This window comes from Selaginella moellendorffii, unplaced genomic scaffold (genome assembly GCF_000143415.4).
Source record: "Selaginella moellendorffii unplaced genomic scaffold, v1.0 SELMOscaffold_19, whole genome shotgun sequence".
Classification (NCBI taxonomy): Eukaryota; Viridiplantae; Streptophyta; class Lycopodiopsida; order Selaginellales; family Selaginellaceae; genus Selaginella; species Selaginella moellendorffii.
In genome coordinates, this window is record NW_003314280.1 from 850,473 (window position 1) to 867,381 (window position 16,909).

Below are 16,909 nucleotides of genomic sequence, written 5' to 3' on the forward strand. Positions count from 1 at the left end.
GGCCCGTCCGTACATGCCCCATAACCGTACGGCACCCAGCTCTTTTTTATCATACTTTAGGGTTTTAGTAGACCTAGGTTTTGAGGGGAGGGCGAGGCGCGTGGAGCGTGCGCCTTGGTGCGGCAGTTCGAGGTGAGTGGCCACATCGCGTTTTTGGGTGCGTCCATAGATCAAGCACTAGTGATTTTGGCGCTTGCATCGGCCGGCTGGGGTTATGAGAGCTCGCGCTCTTCACTGGTGTGGCGGCGTGAGTGCGTGGTGTGTGTGGCGTCTTTGTTGTGGAAGCTTTTTTAGGATATTTACTTGTTTTGTGCATGACTAGATGCGTGGCGGCCTTGGACGGAGGAGAGTTAGAAAGCAATGTAGGAGGGTGGCATGTTTTGGATGTGGGGGATTTTTTGTGGAGTAATGGAGGGAGCGATGGAGCTTTCCTCGGGCCGAAAGTCGTCCTGGTCTGCCTCGCACCGCTGAATGCTACGTCCTGCTTGTTTATGCGGAGTTTCTACCGTAAGCCCTCTTTTTCTAATCTCCCGGTGATTGTCCTTGTTTTAGCCATGAGTCGTTCCAGCAGAACAATATACGTTGGCAACCTTCCCGGTGATGTGCGAGAGAGTGAAATCGACGATTTGTTTTACAAGGTAAGACCCTTGTTTCGTTTTTATTTCGTCTAAAAATCTCATTTTTTTCTTCTTGCTGCAGTATGGGCGTATCTTAGATATCGATTTGAAGCTGCCCCCCAGGCCTCCTGGTTATGCTTTTATAGAGGTATTCAGCTGAAGCATTTGTCCTTTGCAGCTTACCAAAGTTTTTTGTTCTCGCTCTGTCAGTTTGACGATCCTCGGGATGCTGAAGACGCCATCAAAGCTAGAGATGGCTATGTTTTTGACGGCCACCGTTTGCGGGTATGCTAGAGCTTTGGATGTGGACTGACGGGCTTACTTTTACCCCACAGGTAGAATTTGCTCATAGTGGTGGTCGTGGTCATCCCTCTTATGGCGGTGATCGGCATAGCAATAGCTACCGTGGTGGTGGTGGTGGAGGGGGAGGCGGCGGTGGAGGCGGCCGCGGGGTTTCTAGGCGCTCAGAGTACAGAGGTAGGATTTTTATTTTCTCTTGCTGTAAAAACTCACATTATTGTGCTGCAGTTGTAGTGACGGGTTTACCATCGTCGGCCTCCTGGCAGGATCTGAAAGTGAGACATTCTTTCCTGTCTTTTAGCCGATTAAACTTTGTCTGGTGTATAGGATCATATGCGTACAGCTGGAGATGTTTGTTTCGCTCAAGTTTTCCGGGAGTCGAATGGTAATGAATGCTCTTATTCTAGGCTTTTTGTTCTGACTTCCCTGACGACAGGAACCAGAGGCATTGTCGACTTTACAAACTATGATGACATGAAAAACGCGGTATACATTCTTTCTTTTTGTACTTGTCAATGTTCTTATACTCTTCTTAACAGATACGAAAACTCGACGACACTGAGTTTCGCAATCCTTTTTCGCATTCATACATTCGGGTGAGCTGCACATGCTTATTGTTTGTGTCATTGATTTGGAACGTGTTTTGTAGGTGAGGGAGGATAAATCGGGAGCAAAGCGGAGCACAAGCCGCAGCCGTAGCCGCAGCTGGAGTCGCGGCAGCCGTAGCCGCAGTCGGAGCCGCAGCCGCAGCAGGAGGTAGCGATCGAGTTTTCCTTTCTCTTAAACCGAACCTGTCTTGCAGTGCGAAAAGCCGGTCGAGGTCGAAGAGTAGATCTCGCTCCCCAGCGCGTCGATCCCGCTCGCCAGTGCGTCGCTCTCGCTCGCGCTCGGCATCACGCTCTCCTGCGCGGAATGAGCTTTCAAGGTATAAGTTAAACTTTATTCGGAGACATTGTTCCTTGGTGGTATTCTCACGGTGGTGATTGTCTCAGATCAAAGTCGCCAGTTGTGAAGCGTAAATCAACGTCTCGCTCCCGCTCTCGCTCGCGGTCACGATCGCCTACACCCCGGGTAAGCCGATAGTTTAAAGGTTCGTTGAGGCGAGAACGATCGATTTGTCTCTGGCAGGCACAAGACACGGCTGCAAACAACAAATCCGGCAGCCCAAACGGACGCGGTAGTCCCAGTCCCAGCAGGAGCCCCAGCCCCAAGCCCGAGAACAACAACATCGCCACCGAGGAGAACGACACAGTCATGAACGATAAGTCGCCTGGTGCTCGGAGCCCATCACCCGTTTCGGAGGGTGCTTAAATCTAATCTCAAGAGCAAGGAACAAGCAAGCAAGCAAGCAAGAAGAAAAACAATTTTTCTAACTGTTGTAGAATACATATGCTTTTTTTTATTTTATTTTTATCAATCTGGATTCGATGTTTGTGTGCTATCGTTGTTTCGAAATAGAGACTAAGGCATAAAACTCGACAGTTGACGAAGGTTAGATAATCGATCCGGTTCCCAAGATGTACAAATCGACTTTACCAATGGATCCTCGAAAGAAGTGTGAGAAAAAAAAATATCGAGAGAGAGAACTTGGTTTTCAGACAATGGCAATGGCTTCTTCGAGGACTGGAGTGACGCTGCTCACTGGAGCCTGCGAATCCGGCGAGGGCCTCAAATGCCATCTATACGGGTCATCCGGAGCTAAAACCTTAGGAACTGGATGACTGCTAACGGGCTCGCTCAGGCTTTCATACTCCTTCTTGAGATAGTAGCCCCACTTCACTTGTATTCCTAGCCTGCCAAAGTAAACATCTTGAGTAGCGAGAAACTTTGGTGGCAGCGTACCATGCGACAAACGAGATGCCAATGACTGTGGTGAATGAAAGTGCTACTCGGTCATCCGAGAACTTGATGAACCTGCATTTTAGAGAAGAGAGTTATCAAAGCAGCATTACACCGTGGAAAAACATACCCCATAGTGCACAGCAATGCGAGAAAGAATGACACACCTGCAGGAAAGGACTCGACGTAAACCACTCGTCTCAAGTGAGTGACGACGAAATACCCCAGAAGAAGAGAGAGAACGCAGTGTTCCAGTAGTCTTTGCACCTGCAACGAAGCAAACCAGGTGTGTCAAACACTAGGCTTTTGGATTGAGATATGACTACCTGGCCGCCCAGAAGTTTTGAAACGTCCGGGAGGGAACGGGAGGGGGTTGCGACGGAGCAGCCGATTCAGCATAGGAATGGCACAGGGCCATGAATTCTTCCTCGGCATGCTCGGAAACAAACGACTTTCCCATCCGGAGAATGCATCCGAGGAGATAGACGCAAATAATCGTCGAAGTTGTCATCAAAGTTGGCTGAAAGGTTTCTTAGAATCAACCAAAGCTAAGATGTGTCTCAAAAGCACAAAAGACTTACAACGATGGCTGTACAGATCGCGTAAGGCATCAAGCGTCCCTGTCAAAAGGAAGTGTCACAGAAAGAAAAGGATGTAGGTAGAAAACTTTATCGCTTTTACCGCACGGATGGATTTTGGTGTGTTGAATTCGACCGGGGCCGTCATGGTGAAGCTCGTCACCAGTCCAGTGATCCAGCTCAACGATCGCAAATGCTCAGATTTTTCTTCCACATCTCGCCTGTTTAGCTCGGAAAATCTGTGCAAAATTCCATCTCTTCCTCCAACACTTCACAAAAGAAGAAACACTCGCCTTGACCACACGTATCGCGAATTCTCGATTCTCCGCTGCTTCATATCCTCCTCCCTCCACCTGAAAATCGAAGCTCAAATCGATCCGAGCGATCAGAACATACGATTCACCTGTGCATTTCTTCCCGGAACGCGGCCTCCTCGGCGCGGGCCTCGATCTCCTCGGCCCGAAGCTCCATATCCTCCGCCCGCCAGGCGCGATCCTCCTCTCTCCAAGCCCTCTCTCGCTCCCTCCATTCCCTCACGAGCCATGTATCCAGAGCGCTCAGCCCAACGTACGCCATTTACTCCAAAAACCCTAAAATCTCGAAACGTTGACTTCTTCTGGTCAAAGTATCATAACTGGGATATTCCCTATTACATTAAAGCCATTTGCCTCCCAAACTTTCAAACCTTGGGCGGGACAAATGGCCCGATCCGAGGGCCCAGATGCTGCCAACCGGTCTGGCTGCATCTCGACCGCCGGATCGCGGCCTTAAGCTCCGGCTGTGGAGCTTGTTTTTCCCCATCCCTAATCTTCCGGATTGCGGGGCTGGGCGCTCTCAATGCTGCGGGGCAGATCGGTGCCTCGATTGACGCGCTGTGATTAGGCATAGCAAGGATCGTCTCAGGTATTCTGGAAGAATGTCGAGCGATGGGGCGGATCGGAGGCTGCGGAGCCGGACCAGCTCGTGGACTGGATCTCAGAAGAGCGCGGGGCAGTCGTCCCAGCCAAGATTGGCGTCCAAGCGAGCGGCATTGGACGATGGTCGGGCTTGGAGCAGCGGCGGCAGCAGCAGCAGCAGCGCCGTTACGGCGCTTTCCCAGGGCAAGAAGCGGGCGGCATTGTCGAGCCTCTCCAACTCGGCCAACGTCCCAGCCATGCGAGCTACAGTGACCCCGAAATCCCAGGTTCTTCTTTTTTCCCTGTCTGTTCGTTTGTTCGTGGGCTTACTTTTAAGAGGGTGTGACTCTTTGTTGTGTAGATTGTGGTTACAAAGCCAAAGTCTCGTGGGCTTCACGAGAAGAAGGCCTCGAAGAAAGTCTCCAAGCCCGTCGTCAAGGCTGTGGCGATTGAATCGGTGCCAGACAAGAGTGATAGTGTAGCTGAGGTGGGGGTGGAGAATCTGGAGTCCCCGGCTGTGAAGGCTGACCCTCAAGCTGTCCTCTCTCTTGAACGAAAGACCGTCCAGAGTTTGTACATTTCGAGGGAGCCCAAAGAGACCGGTAAGTTGTTTCTCGACCGTCAACTATTGTAATGTCGATTGCTTTTCGAGTGTAGAATTGCAGCAGGGAGTTGCAAGCAGCAATTCCATTGATGCGTTGAAGGACATCGATGCTGGGATCAAGGATCCACAGATGTGTGGGCTATATGCTACAGACATATACCAGCATCTTCGAATGGCTGAGGTATGAAATAGTTCTGGTTGATAGTTCGTAGTAAGCCTTCAGCCTTGTAGCTCAAGAGGAGGCCGTCGACGAACTTCATGGAATTCATACAACAAGATATCAACCCCGGTATGCGAGGGATACTTGTAGACTGGCTTGTGGAGGTAAAGTCTCTCGTTCTGATTCATCGATTAATTTGAGTGCTTTCACAGGTTGCTGAAGAGTATAAACTGGTTCCAGACACGCTATACCTTACTGTGTCCTACATCGATCGCTTCCTTTCTGCGAACGTCGTCAGTCGGCAACGGTTACAGCTGCTGGGAGTCTCTTGCATGCTTATTGCGTCGTAAGTATTATCCGATCAAATGGTGGATAATAAACATTATTTTTCAGGAAGTACGAGGAGATATGTGCGCCCCAGGTGGAGGAATTCTGCTATATCACCGATAACACGTACTCAAAGTCGGAGGTCGTAGATTGATCTGTACTTCGCTCTTTTCATACGCTAACTGTGTTGTGTAATCAGCTCGTTGACATGGAGAGGCAAGTGCTCTGCCAGTTGCGGTTTGAGCTCACAACTCCGACAATTAAGACATTCATCCGACGATTTATGAGGGCTGCTCAGGCAGCGTACCAGGTTTGTCTTTCGATAGCAAGTGTTGCTAATTCGAATTGAGTTAAAATTTAGGAACCATCTCTTCAGCTGGAGTTTCTTGGAAATTATCTAGCAGAACTTAGTCTTGTGGAGTACAGCTTCTTAAAATACATGCCGTCGATGATTGCTGCATCAGCCGTTTTCCTGGCGAGGCTTACTCATAATCCTGCGGCAAAGCCTTGGGTGAGTGTTACAAGCTTCCGCTATTAAAGCTTAACTGTCACTGTGTTTGCATTGCAGGATGCAACATTGTCTCGTTACACCCGCTACAAAGCCTCGGAATTGTCAGAATGTGTGGCTGATATGTATGATCTACAGCGGAACATCAAAGGCTGCGGACTGCCAGCAACTAGAGAAAAATACAAGCAACACAAGGTAAGCTTGCTTTTGTAAATAAAAACCACATGCAAACTATCTATCTCGTCCTGGCAGTTCAAGTGTGTCTCAAGTTTGCAACCCCCGGTTTTGGCTCCCGAACACTTTCAAGACGACGTGTAGAAATAAGCCACCACGCTCGAGCTCGAGCTTCTATCCTGTGCTCCCAGAAATGCGAGGAGGAGCCGTCTGTAAACTACAGAACCTTATAAATTATCACGAAAGCTCCTTTTATTTCGGTAAAACAGGCTGCGTTACATAGGTACTTATAAGAACACTACTGTGAATTCGACTTAGACAACGTCCCAAAGATCGTTTGCGCCTCTTAACGAGAGAACGTCAGTGCTAGAAAGAAAGAACAGACAGAACAGTGAGACAACGAACGAGAACTACGAGACAGGAGAAGCAAAGAGTGGAAACCATCTCATCTTACCTCCACACTTTTTTGGAAGCGTTACTTTGCAGGACGCTGCCATGGACTTGATGCGAGCGACATTGACTGCCGTGGCAGACGTGACGAGGTAGCAGCAAGAGACTGGAGCAGCTTTGATGGCCTTGCAACACGGCAGATGAGGAGGGCCAGTGCCAATGTAGTCACTGTAACAATTGGTGAGGAGACTCGCGGCGACGTTGTTACAAACATTCGGAGGAGGAAGAGCCGACTCGACTTTGAGAAGCAGCAACAGCACTAGTGACACTAGCAGGATCAAGACGTTGCTAAGGTACTCTTTTCCTTCCATCTCTCACAGCCTCTTTTGTTTTCATGTTTTTGCAGTGTCCGAAATTTATGGTGAAGGGGGTGACGAGGAAAACAATGCTGAGTGTTCGAGCTTTTATTATTTTTGTTTGATTTATGCTTGCTTTGAATACTTGTCGAGAGCCAGAATAATATCGTAAAGCAAGCTAAACACGAGTTACAAACGAACTCAAATGAAAACCAACAAAAACAAACGAAGACAAACAAAAACATGTGGCAGCTCGTGAAATACTTTTGAGCAGTGTTTCTAGAATATTCACTCACATCTTTGGGGCATCTATGGCGCCATTCTTATGGGATAATCACCTTTGTGGCACAACTGACTGCAGAGCGATCTTTCTGTAGAGGAGCTGCATCTTTGTGGAGATGCCTATGGACATGAAATTGGCATACTTAGCGGAAAATGACATTAGATTTCATCTTCCACAAAGAAGAGTTAGCAAGGTAGGCTTTTGCCTTTGAGACAAGACTCCAAGGAAACCAAACATGGAAGGATACCTTGCCTTCAGCTCTAGATGCAAATTCCTTGCCTTATTCCCAGGAGATTGGAAGGATAGTATATACTTCACTCCTACTCTTCACCCCATGTTTACAATTTTTTCATGGAGACCGAGCTCATAAGACTTGTTCTCGGTGGTGAAGTAGAAGTTTTTTATGACAGTTGCGGCTGGTGAAGTCGAAGCCACCACTATAAATCAAAGAGCTTGACTTCGTCGCAAGAATCAAAGGTGATTTAAAACTCATGGTCATGGTGGGGACGTGTAAGATTTGATGGTGGTAAGTGTATTGTCCATGATGCTACCAGGAAGAAGACAACTCATCATGGGCGAGGCAATGCTACAGCTATTGTTACTAGAGCTAGACTAGAGGTGGTAAAGCTAGAACCACCAAAGCTCTAGACTAAGAACTTAGCTCAAACTTGAGTTGCCCCATCCCCCAGAGTACTTCACCAAAAATTTCCACCTGAGTTCTGTGACTCTCCATCACTGCTTTGCACTCAGCTGTGCCATGGAGGTGATTAGAAGAATGGACAGTATTAATGGGCTATATAGATGCCCCAATGTCTAAAAAAGCTGCCACTTAATTCGTTTGTCTTCATTTGATTTGATTTGATTTGATTTGATTTTGTCTGAATTCCCTTGAATTCGTTTCAATTCTTTTGTCTTTTTCTGTAATTCGCTTTTAACTTGGTTTACAAATTGCAATTATAGTGGAAACTCTTTAAGGGATTGTTTCATGGTTTCAGCCAATCAAACAATCAAACAAGAGATTCTTATCTTATAGCTTGCAAGTCATGAGATAAAAGAGTACTTTATTTTACTTAACCTTTAAAAATTTTAACCTTTATAATCCATAGTTTTCTGACAATCCAATGTTATACAATAAACATGGGCTGTAAACATGATTTAAATTAGTATCAAAACATCTATAATTACAAAGGAATTAGAAAATGTTTAAGATTAAAAAATATTCTAGGATATACTTGAATATATTAGGTATTTACATACTTAAATTACTAATGTGAGGGCCAAGTATCTAAATACTTGTGGGTATAACCTACGTGGTGTTTAATAATCTCCAAGAATTTGAATGTAGGGCCCATATATTCGTATCTTATTGGTATGCCCCTCTTAAAGCTGGGAGCCACTTTGTCTAAGGTCGCAGCTCCTCCATGCAATCTGTATATTGGTAGACTACATAGCCAAAAGGTGACAGTTTTTGTTTCTATAAGATTAATCACTAGTCTTGTGTAATTGAAAAACCAAGCAAGTAACTCAAGCTGTTCTGTAGTACTATGCAGGTGGAAGCTAGAAATAGCAAATCATCCACATAGAGTAGCATGTATAAATATAATCCGGCCATTTGTATCTTTGAGAGGTGGTTATCAATGAACAACACTTCAATTGCGCTGATGTAAAGGCTAAGGAGACAGTCACAAAATCAGCGAGGATGACTACGTACCTGTCAAAAACTTTTTTAAAGTGTACGAAGCGACAAAGCAAACGCTTGCCATTCACCATCATCCTTTCACGTATGGTACGAAGCATGATGAGGTGGTCAGGACAATTGTATTGTGGTCAAAAACCCGCTTGCTCGTTTCCCATAGGTCTCACGCCATTTAACCAATTTCTTCTCGACCACAGGCGAAAAAGTTTCGAGAAGATGGGGGAAACAATAATCGTGCGGTAATCATCTCATCTCTTAAAACTTTTATTTTGGCCATGGCCCCAGCACACAAATGCGAGCTCATGTAGTTAGCCTAGTTAGCTTAACCAATCAGTAAACTAGATTATGCCAACGTTTTATTCAGAAAGGTTGAGGCCGAAACGATCTAGACTCGATGATGTAGAATTCCCACCATGCTAAAACTCAGGAGTTCCGAAACAAGCTCGAAAGATTGTCTCCCAGGACTGCGATGCACTCCACATAGACGCACCACAATGCACCCCATGGATAGAGCATTCAGCTGGAAGTCTTGAAGTTCCATAGCCGCAGCTCAGTGTCACTGGGATCAAAGCGAGGCCACTCCAGCCGCAAGAGACGAGCGCGTAGCCAGCCGTGAAGGAGCCAATGCCTGCCACAAATGCGGGCGAAATTATAGAATGGGAGAGTTTCTTTTAACATTGTGCCTTGTGGAGAGTTTGGGAGGAATTGGAGTCTTTGTATTGAGATTTTGAAGAAAAAAAATGGCGGCTGATGGACGATGCTTGTGAGTGGAAGGACAAATGCTCTTGGAGCTTTTGCATGGACTTATGGTAGAAAACAAGATTACTTATCACCGTTTTAATATAGAGTCCAATGTCACCATTGGCGGTGCTGATTTCTAGGGTTTGGCGTGCGCTGGCATGGCACCGTCCAGCGAGAGGACGCCATTGCTAGAGCAGCAGCAGCAGCAATTGAATGGTGCTCCATCGGTAAGATTCTGGCAATTCTCCGGCCAGGTAGAGGCAGCTGAGATTGTGGATTCATTCTTGTGAAGGGGGCGAAGGCTGCTCGTGCTCGATCAGACCTTGAGAGCGGGGATGTCCAGGTAGTCTTGAGCTGAGTTTCTCGTGTTTGCGATGACAACTCTTCGTTTTCCAGGCAGAGAATGTGGGGTTTGGGCGAATCCTTCGACTGGTAAAAAAGTTCTTCGAGCTTGCAAGACTCAAATGCTTTGTTCTTTGGTGTTTTTTCTTCACAGGCTCGGCCAGAGTCGGGGATGCTGGCGCTCGCAACGTTTTCTCTCGTGATTTCCTCGCTATCAAATATTTTGCTGGTAAGGTGTCACTGGTTTTCCACTCGAGGTGATGACGCTGTTTGGCAGCCAAAATTTGCAGGGAACATCATCGACATTGTTACGCAGCACCCTGGCACTCCACAAGGACGCGCCGAAGCGCTGCACGAAGTCCATGGGATTATCATAGAAATCGTCGTTATAATTCTCGTCGGGTATGTCCTTTATGGGTTTGTGGTTTTCATCCAGTTTTTGCTGGTTTGCTGGCAGCACAGCCGCAACAATGCTGAGATCTTACTTGTTCACCGCTGCAAGCGAGCGAGTTGTCGCTCGTTTGCGGAAGAACTTGTTCTCGCATCTCCTCTCGCAGGTAAGTAAGAGCATTGGCTATGGTCAGCTAGAGATCTCACCATTTTACTTCAGGAAATTGCCTTCTTTGACGTGACAAGAACAGGAGAGCTCTTGAGTAGGCTCTCTGAAGACACTCAGATAATAAAAAACGCCGCCACCGTCAACTTATCGGAGGGTCTACGAAGTTTAGGGACGTCACTGGTTGGCCTTGGATTCATGTTTGAGACGTCGTGGCGCCTTACCCGTGTGTATGCTTTGTTTTGACACTCACTGAGTGGTCGGGAGTTTGTCTAATGTGCTCTTGTGGTCGCAGTGCTGGCGCTGGCGATTGTTCCAGCGATTTCTTTCGGCGTCAGGGCATTCGGCCGCTACGTTAGAGAGCTCTCGCACAAAACGCAGGCGGCAGCTGCGGCTGCGGGCGCTATAGCAGAGGTAAGTGTTGCGTATCCGTGCGATTTAGGCTGATCAGCTTAATTGCGATGTTCCAGGAGGCGTTTGGAGCGGTGAGGACCGTTAGATCCTTTGCTCAAGAGAGCTACGAGTGCGCTCGTTATGGCGAGAAAGTGGACTACACGTTAAAGCTTGGAATTAGACGAGCCGTAAGTCTTTTATTGCTCCATGTTACGTTCCTAAACTTTTAAGAACTTTTCAGCTGGTTGGAGGAATTTTTGCCGGAACAGTTTCTGGTGCGTCTACACTTTCAATTGTTGCTGTTGTTGTGTATGGTGCAAACTTAACTCTGCACGATAAAATGACGACGGGATCACTCACGGCGTTTATACTCTACAGCCTCACCGGTGAGAGAGACTCTCAATACGTATTGCTCATTTGATTTTGCTCCGCCTTTGCAGTTGGAATGTCACTAGCTTCTTTGTCCGGGCTCTACACTACTGCCATGAAAGCCGCAGGAGCTAGCAGGCGTGTTTTTCAGCTTTTAGACCGTGTGTCAACAATGCCCAAGTCCGGGAATACTTGTCCTATGAGGTAAGCCAGAGCGTATTTGCGAATGTTGTCACATCTGTAATTTATTTTCAGTGATTCCGAGGGAGAAGTTCAGCTGGTGGATGTTTGGTTTGCGTATCCATCCCGTCCAAAAGATTGGGTTCTTCAGGTATTAAAATCGTCTCTATCAGCATGAAACCTGTGATTCCTTTTTATTTTCCGCAGGGCGTGAACCTTTGTTTGAAACCGGGAGCAAAAGTTGCTTTAGTTGGGCCAAGCGGTGGTGGGAAGGTAATTAATCCTCCAAAAGTTTCGTAACTCCCAACTATAATGACTTTTGTTTGATGTAGACTACTATTGCTAACTTAGTAGAGAGATTTTACGATCCCCAGAAGGGAAAAGTTCTTTTCAACGGGGTGCCGTTGCCTGAAATAAGTCACCGGCATTTGCATAGAAAGGTACGTACAGTATATATAAAATATTCGCGCTCTAGATTTTCTCGTTCTTTATTCAGGTGAGTATTGTAAGCCAAGAGCCGGTGCTCTTTAATTGCACCATTGCCGAAAACATATGCTATGGGCTGGACGAGATCTCTCCTTCCGAGGAAATTCAAAGAGTATCTGTATGTTAATCGTATCATGCGCGAATTTTTGCTATAATTCACTGCACTTGTTTTGCAGATGATGGCCAATGCTCACGAGTTCATCTGCAAATTCCCGGAGGGTTACGACACTCACGTTGGAGAACGAGGCGTACGACTCTCGGGAGGGCAGAAGCAGCGTATTGCCATCGCAAGAGCATTGCTGATGGATCCAAGAGTCCTTCTTTTGGACGAGGCAACGAGTGCACTTGATGCGGAGAGTGAGTTCCTAGTACAGGTAAGCAAGGCATTCTCAAATCTTTGTCAAAGCAACTTCATGCTTTTTGTCTTGTCACTCTAGGATGCGATGGATCGTTTGATGAAAGGACGAACTGTCCTCGTGATCGCACACCGCTTGTCAACTGTCAAGAGCGCTGACACCGTAGCAGTAGTCACTGATGGGAAGATTGTGGAGAGCGGAACTCACGACACCTTGCTCGAGAGAAACGGGATCTACGCGGCACTAGTCAGGAGACAACTCCAGGGATCACAGAGAGAGCTTTCGCCGGACTTGGGAAATGGCATATAGTCAGGTAACGTAACAGGCACATTCTTAAGATCGAACCTTCATAATTGCTTGTGCAGGGGAAGTTTTTAGCCTCTACTACGAGTATAAGTTCCCTCTCTCGAAACAGCTCTCGGCGGTACGACTTCTCATTGCTGTTTTTGGATGCAGTGATAGGATCCAGTCTCGGTTGGATCAAATCACTCGAGACAAAGTTTTCTCCCCACGAATTTAGTAGAACTTTGACTTGCGAGCTTCGATCGATCCAGCTTACTTACGAACAATTCAAACAAACCATTGTTTTGTTTTGTTTGTCTCTCTCTTTGTTTTGAAGAAACCCAGAAACCCAGAGCCAGCAAGCCAGGAAGGAGGAGACAGACACTCCCAAGTAAGCAAGCATGTTCTTCAAGGCTTTAAAATCGCCAGTGGCTTTCTCTTGTATTAAACAAAGAAAGGTCCCTTTACAAGCAAGGGAATATGCTGGCTATGGAGGGAGGCCGGCCCCCAAAACTTAAAAATCCCCCATTTGAATTGTTTGCTTCCGCAACGGACTTTTCAGTTCCAGTCCCTATCGCCAGCTTCTTCTCTTTTTTTTTTTCTCTCGCGTTCTTAGATTATAAGCATGCTTAAAGCTTTTAACCCTCCCAAAAACATTCAAAAACGGGCGGGATGATTTAACATGTGCCACGTCGGCAAAGACATGGCATAAAGCTGGCCCTTGGATGCGGCTCATCGACGGCCAATGCCGTTGCGGCTTCCCTTCCCCTAATCTTTAGCTCGCTGCGCTGGGGCGTCTAGCTCGATCGATCGATCGATCCACACTCTCTCCGCGGCTACTGATGCCCGGATTTGCTCGGCGATCGGATTGATGCTGTTGCTGGCCGCGCCTGCGATGACCCCCGGGGGAGATGCCTGGCAATGCCTGTGCCGCTGCGCCACCAGGGCCGCCCGGGTGAGCGAGTAGCAGATCTGGAAGGGAAAAGAAGCTGCAAGAGATGGCGTCCAAGCGATCTGCCATGGACGACGACGCGCGCCTGGCGGCGGCGCCTTCCACTCAGGCCAAGAAGCGCCCGGCGCTGGCCAGTCTTTCCAACTCGTGCAATGTGCCAGTGGTTCGCCCCGCCATGGCTGCCGCCGCCGCGCAGGTAAGCGTAGCAGTGCCGAGTTCTTCGCTTTCTTGGGTCGAATACTTCTTGGGCTGTGGCAGATTGTGGGAAAGGCCAAGGCTTTATGCGCAGGGGACGAGAACGCCCCATCTTTGATGCATCGCGAAGCTCAGCAGCTTTTACAGATCGATGAAACGTTTGAGTCTCCGGCTGCCAAGGCGAATCCGGCCGCTGTCGCTTCCTTGGAGCGTAAAACGGTGCAAAGTTTGTACATTTCGAGCTCGCGATCTTCAGGTAGGAATGAAAGAACGCTTCTTTCTTTTTATCCTTGTGGCAACAAAAGTTTCTTTTTTTTTTCCTTTGTTTGTAGAAACATTGCTCAAGAGCTTCAAAGACATTGATCTGGAAAACAAGGACCCCCAGATGTGTGGAGTTTATGCCACAGAGATCTACCACCATCTCCGAATCAGAGAGGTTTGTAGTTTATGTTCTTCTCGTTCTTTTTTTTCTTGTTGGATTTTTGGTTGTTGGTTGATTGTCTAACAATCATAATTTGATTGTGTTGCTCCGCCAGCTGAAACGAAGGCCAACAACTAATTTTATGGAAGTCGTGCAACGAGATATCAACGCTAGCATGCGAGGAATTCTAGTGGATTGGCTGGTGGAGGTAATGCATTCGGCTTTCTTCTTTGTTTGTTCTTGTGATCTGTTCTTGACTGGAATTTCCTGCGGTGATTTTCCTCTTCGCAGGTTGCCGAGGAGTACAAGCTTGTACCCGACACACTATATCTAACTGTTTCATATATAGATCGTTACCTTTCTGCAAACGTTGTCAATCGTCAACGGTTACAGCTGCTTGGAGTTTCTTGCATGCTTATTGCCGCGTACGTTCATTGTTATAAGCCCGGGCATGCAGTGTAAAAGGCGAGTTTTTTTTCCTTTCAGAAAATACGAGGAGATTTGTGCTCCCCAGGTTGAGGAATTTTGCTACATAACCGACAATACGTACTCGAAGGAGGAGGTATGTTGAGTTGCTTTCTCTCATTGATTAGATCTAATCTGTTTCTTTGGACAGGTTCTTATCATGGAGAGACAAGTACTGAACAATTTGCGGTTTGAGCTTACTACTCCCACGATCAAGACATTCCTAAGGTGAGGACTTTACGTTTTGCACTGGTTGTATTAACAACTCTGAATTAGACGGTTCATGCGGGCAGCGCAGGCTTCTTACCACGTAAGTTTTTGAGTTGCAAACTAGTGGAGTGTTTCTTATTTGCTTATCTTTTCTCAGACCCCGTCTCTTCAGCTGGAATTCCTTGGCAATTTTCTAGCCGAACTCAGCCTCGTTGAGTACACATTCCTCAAGTACAAGCCATCGATGATCGCTGCGTCGGCCGTTTTCCTTGCAAAGCTTACAGTCGACCCCACTGAAGATCCTTGGGTAAGCCATTTTTTAGCGGATCACATATCAACAAAATAAATTCTTGTCTGTTCCAGAATGGAACGTTACGACACTACACCGGATATTGTGCGTCAGAGTTAGCACAGTGTGTGCGCGACATTCATGAGCTGCAGTGTAACACCAAAGGCTGTGGCCTACCGGCTGTGAGAGAAAAGTACAAGCAGCACAAAGTAAAGTTTTTTCACCGCTCCATATCTACCAGAAGTTTTTCCATCTCACGGACTTCTTCTCAATCGTTTCTGCAGTTCAAATGCGTCGCAACTTTGGCAGCTCCATCGCCTATCGCTGCGGAGAAATTCGAGGACGAGGTGTAGAAGAGTTGGGGGCGGTGCTCGTAAACTAAGAGCACACTTGTACACTGGTACTTTTACTAACTTTATGGAGACAAATTCTTTATTTTCTTCCTTTGGTGATTTTTATTCCATTGACGACGCTTACACAGTCAGCAGCAGCAGAGTTTCGATCGATCCAGCGGCGAGTTTGGGTCGTGAGATTCGTCACGGGACAGTGTAATCTGCCAGATAAATCAGTGTTCGTGAGACGCGAGACAAGATCTGGAAGAGGAGCGAAGGGCTTACTTCCACATTTAAATCCGTGTGGGATGTTTCGGCCGCACGTAGCAGCGATGTGGACGACCCTCTTCATGTTGACGAGGCGGACGACCATGGGCGTGACGTAGCGGCAAACGCAGCGCGTGTCGGCGGCCAGAATCGCGTCGCAGCAATCCTTGGTGGGCGCCTCCGGATCGTTGCTGCCCAGGAGAGCGCTGCAATCGTTGGCCAAGCTCGCCATTTGGGTGCTGCAGCTGGCAGCGTCGATCGATCGGGCGGCAATGGCCACGAAGATCGCGAAGAAGAAGACGATCCAGCAAGCTCGAGCACCCATTTCCTTCACTGTTCTTCCCTCCAGAGGGGAGGGGGTGGATTTAAATAAAAAAGCGCGCGAGCGAGGAGGGTAGGTTTCTGGATCGTAACGTTCTCGGGAATCAGCGGCTGGGATCTGGGGGATGTTACGAATCGGGTGGCTGATTCTGGCCCGGAATCTATCCGCTACCCCTGTTCTAGGGCTCTTGGGAACGAGAAGATAGAAGGTACGAATGGTCTCAGCTCCTCGGCAAATGGAGCTGCCGCATTCCAACCGCGATTTCTCTTTGCAGAAGGGCAGGGGATGGCAGCGATACCGGCAGCAGCAGCGGCGGCGGCGGCGATTTGCCCTCTCGTCTCGATTCAGTCGCGGCGGCGGCGGTGGCGGCTGGGCCGAATTGCCGTGCGCGCGGCGGCGAGTGAGGAGGTGGCCGTGCACACGGTGACCGTCCACGATCGGCAGCGAGGGCTTGTGCATCGGTTCCAGGTGCCGGAGGATCAGTACATCCTCCACACCGCCGAGGGGGAGGAGATCGAGCTGCCGTTTTCGTGCCGGCATGGGTGCTGCACGGCGTGCGCGGTGAGGATCAAGTCGGGGAAGATCAATCAGCCCGAGGCGCTGGGGATCTCGGCGGAGCTCAAGGCGCAGGGGTATGGGCTGCTGTGCGTGGGCTATCCTCTGTCGGACGTGGAGGTGGAAACCCAGGACGAGGACGAGGTGTATTGGCTCCAGTTTGGGCGATACTTTGCGCGGGGGCCTGTGGAGCGCGACGATTATGCCCTGGAGCTTGCCACTGGGGATGAGTGAGCGAGATAAATTTTGTGCTTATAATTTATAAACATGTTTATAGTATAGTATAAAACTTGGGTTTAGACTGAGCTAATTTAATGATTCTAGTATTTTATAGAAATATTTTTTAAATTTAAACTGAATTTTCCTAACTACTTTTTGCAGCAAGAATCAATGCACAAAACCTAGTCAATGAAAAGTCAATGTACAGAACCTAGTCAATGCAAAGTCAATAAAAATCAGAAAGTAGAC

At 47.8% G+C, this 16,909-nt stretch overlaps 6 protein-coding genes across 9 annotated transcripts; 5 read left to right on the top strand and 1 right to left on the bottom strand.

Annotated features, from left to right (window-relative positions):
- Positions 1 to 46: 46 nt before the first annotated feature.
- On the top strand, positions 47 to 2,358 carry LOC9651296 (serine/arginine-rich-splicing factor SR34). Of its 3 annotated transcripts, XM_002972238.2 has the most exons (13): positions 196 to 507; positions 553 to 638; positions 700 to 765; positions 828 to 902; positions 953 to 1,094; positions 1,146 to 1,192; positions 1,245 to 1,302; positions 1,354 to 1,403; positions 1,457 to 1,513; positions 1,567 to 1,673; positions 1,720 to 1,842; positions 1,910 to 1,988; positions 2,046 to 2,358. In XM_002972238.2, the coding sequence occupies exons 1-13, from the start codon at positions 315 to 317 to the stop codon at positions 2,226 to 2,228; spliced, it is 1,266 nt and encodes a 421-aa protein (XP_002972284.2). In that variant the 5' UTR covers positions 196 to 314; the 3' UTR covers positions 2,229 to 2,358. The 3 variants fall into 3 exon arrangements, with proteins under 3 accessions (XP_024532939.1, XP_024532938.1, XP_002972284.2); XM_024677171.1 differs by lacking the exon at positions 196 to 507 and adding an exon at positions 47 to 132 and having other exon boundaries at positions 1,245 to 1,403; XM_024677170.1 differs by having other exon boundaries at positions 190 to 507; positions 1,245 to 1,403.
- A 117-nt stretch (positions 2,359 to 2,475) lies between these two features.
- LOC9650622 lies at positions 2,476 to 3,918 on the bottom strand. The gene is made up of 9 exons (XM_024677172.1): positions 3,738 to 3,918; positions 3,628 to 3,687; positions 3,438 to 3,573; positions 3,338 to 3,376; positions 3,083 to 3,276; positions 2,980 to 3,023; positions 2,887 to 2,923; positions 2,760 to 2,831; positions 2,476 to 2,710 (listed from the first exon to the last, which is right to left on the bottom strand). Exons 1-9 carry the CDS (start codon positions 3,908 to 3,910, stop codon positions 2,512 to 2,514), a joined length of 954 nt encoding a protein of 317 aa, XP_024532940.1. The 5' UTR covers positions 3,911 to 3,918; the 3' UTR covers positions 2,476 to 2,511.
- A 204-nt stretch (positions 3,919 to 4,122) lies between these two features.
- On the top strand, positions 4,123 to 6,269 carry LOC9651297 (cyclin-A1-4). The gene is made up of 10 exons (XM_002972239.2): positions 4,123 to 4,517; positions 4,592 to 4,832; positions 4,888 to 5,015; positions 5,066 to 5,158; positions 5,207 to 5,340; positions 5,388 to 5,463; positions 5,521 to 5,631; positions 5,683 to 5,832; positions 5,890 to 6,024; positions 6,082 to 6,269. The coding sequence occupies exons 1-10, from the start codon at positions 4,251 to 4,253 to the stop codon at positions 6,145 to 6,147; spliced, it is 1,401 nt and encodes a 466-aa protein (XP_002972285.1). The 5' UTR covers positions 4,123 to 4,250; the 3' UTR covers positions 6,148 to 6,269.
- A 3,314-nt stretch (positions 6,270 to 9,583) lies between these two features.
- On the top strand, positions 9,584 to 12,752 carry LOC9651298 (ABC transporter B family member 25). 2 transcript variants are annotated; one of them, XM_002972240.2, is made up of 18 exons: positions 9,584 to 9,696; positions 9,762 to 9,812; positions 9,866 to 9,901; positions 9,966 to 10,040; positions 10,089 to 10,213; positions 10,269 to 10,368; positions 10,422 to 10,593; positions 10,663 to 10,781; positions 10,838 to 10,948; positions 11,002 to 11,146; positions 11,201 to 11,333; positions 11,385 to 11,460; positions 11,517 to 11,582; positions 11,642 to 11,749; positions 11,806 to 11,913; positions 11,972 to 12,169; positions 12,233 to 12,464; positions 12,517 to 12,752. In XM_002972240.2, exons 1-17 carry the CDS (start codon positions 9,628 to 9,630, stop codon positions 12,458 to 12,460), a joined length of 1,920 nt encoding a protein of 639 aa, XP_002972286.1. In that variant the 5' UTR covers positions 9,584 to 9,627; the 3' UTR covers positions 12,461 to 12,464; positions 12,517 to 12,752. The 2 variants fall into 2 exon arrangements, with proteins under 2 accessions (XP_002972286.1, XP_024533009.1); XM_024677241.1 differs by lacking the exons at positions 9,584 to 9,696; positions 9,762 to 9,812; positions 9,866 to 9,901; positions 9,966 to 10,040 and having other exon boundaries at positions 10,107 to 10,213; positions 10,274 to 10,368.
- Positions 12,753 to 13,163: 411 nt separating this feature from the next.
- LOC9650624 (cyclin-A1-4) lies at positions 13,164 to 15,409 on the top strand. Its single transcript, XM_002972241.2, has 11 exons — positions 13,164 to 13,581; positions 13,644 to 13,836; positions 13,913 to 14,016; positions 14,117 to 14,209; positions 14,293 to 14,426; positions 14,488 to 14,563; positions 14,618 to 14,694; positions 14,743 to 14,776; positions 14,834 to 14,983; positions 15,040 to 15,174; positions 15,250 to 15,409. Exons 1-11 carry the CDS (start codon positions 13,432 to 13,434, stop codon positions 15,316 to 15,318), a joined length of 1,215 nt encoding a protein of 404 aa, XP_002972287.1. The 5' UTR covers positions 13,164 to 13,431; the 3' UTR covers positions 15,319 to 15,409.
- A 645-nt stretch (positions 15,410 to 16,054) lies between these two features.
- Positions 16,055 to 16,778, top strand: LOC9651299 (ferredoxin-2). The gene is made up of 2 exons (XM_002972242.3): positions 16,055 to 16,094; positions 16,161 to 16,778. The coding sequence occupies exon 2, from the start codon at positions 16,172 to 16,174 to the stop codon at positions 16,673 to 16,675; it is 504 nt and encodes a 167-aa protein (XP_002972288.2). The 5' UTR covers positions 16,055 to 16,094; positions 16,161 to 16,171; the 3' UTR covers positions 16,676 to 16,778.
- The last annotated feature ends 131 nt before the right edge of the window (positions 16,779 to 16,909 follow it).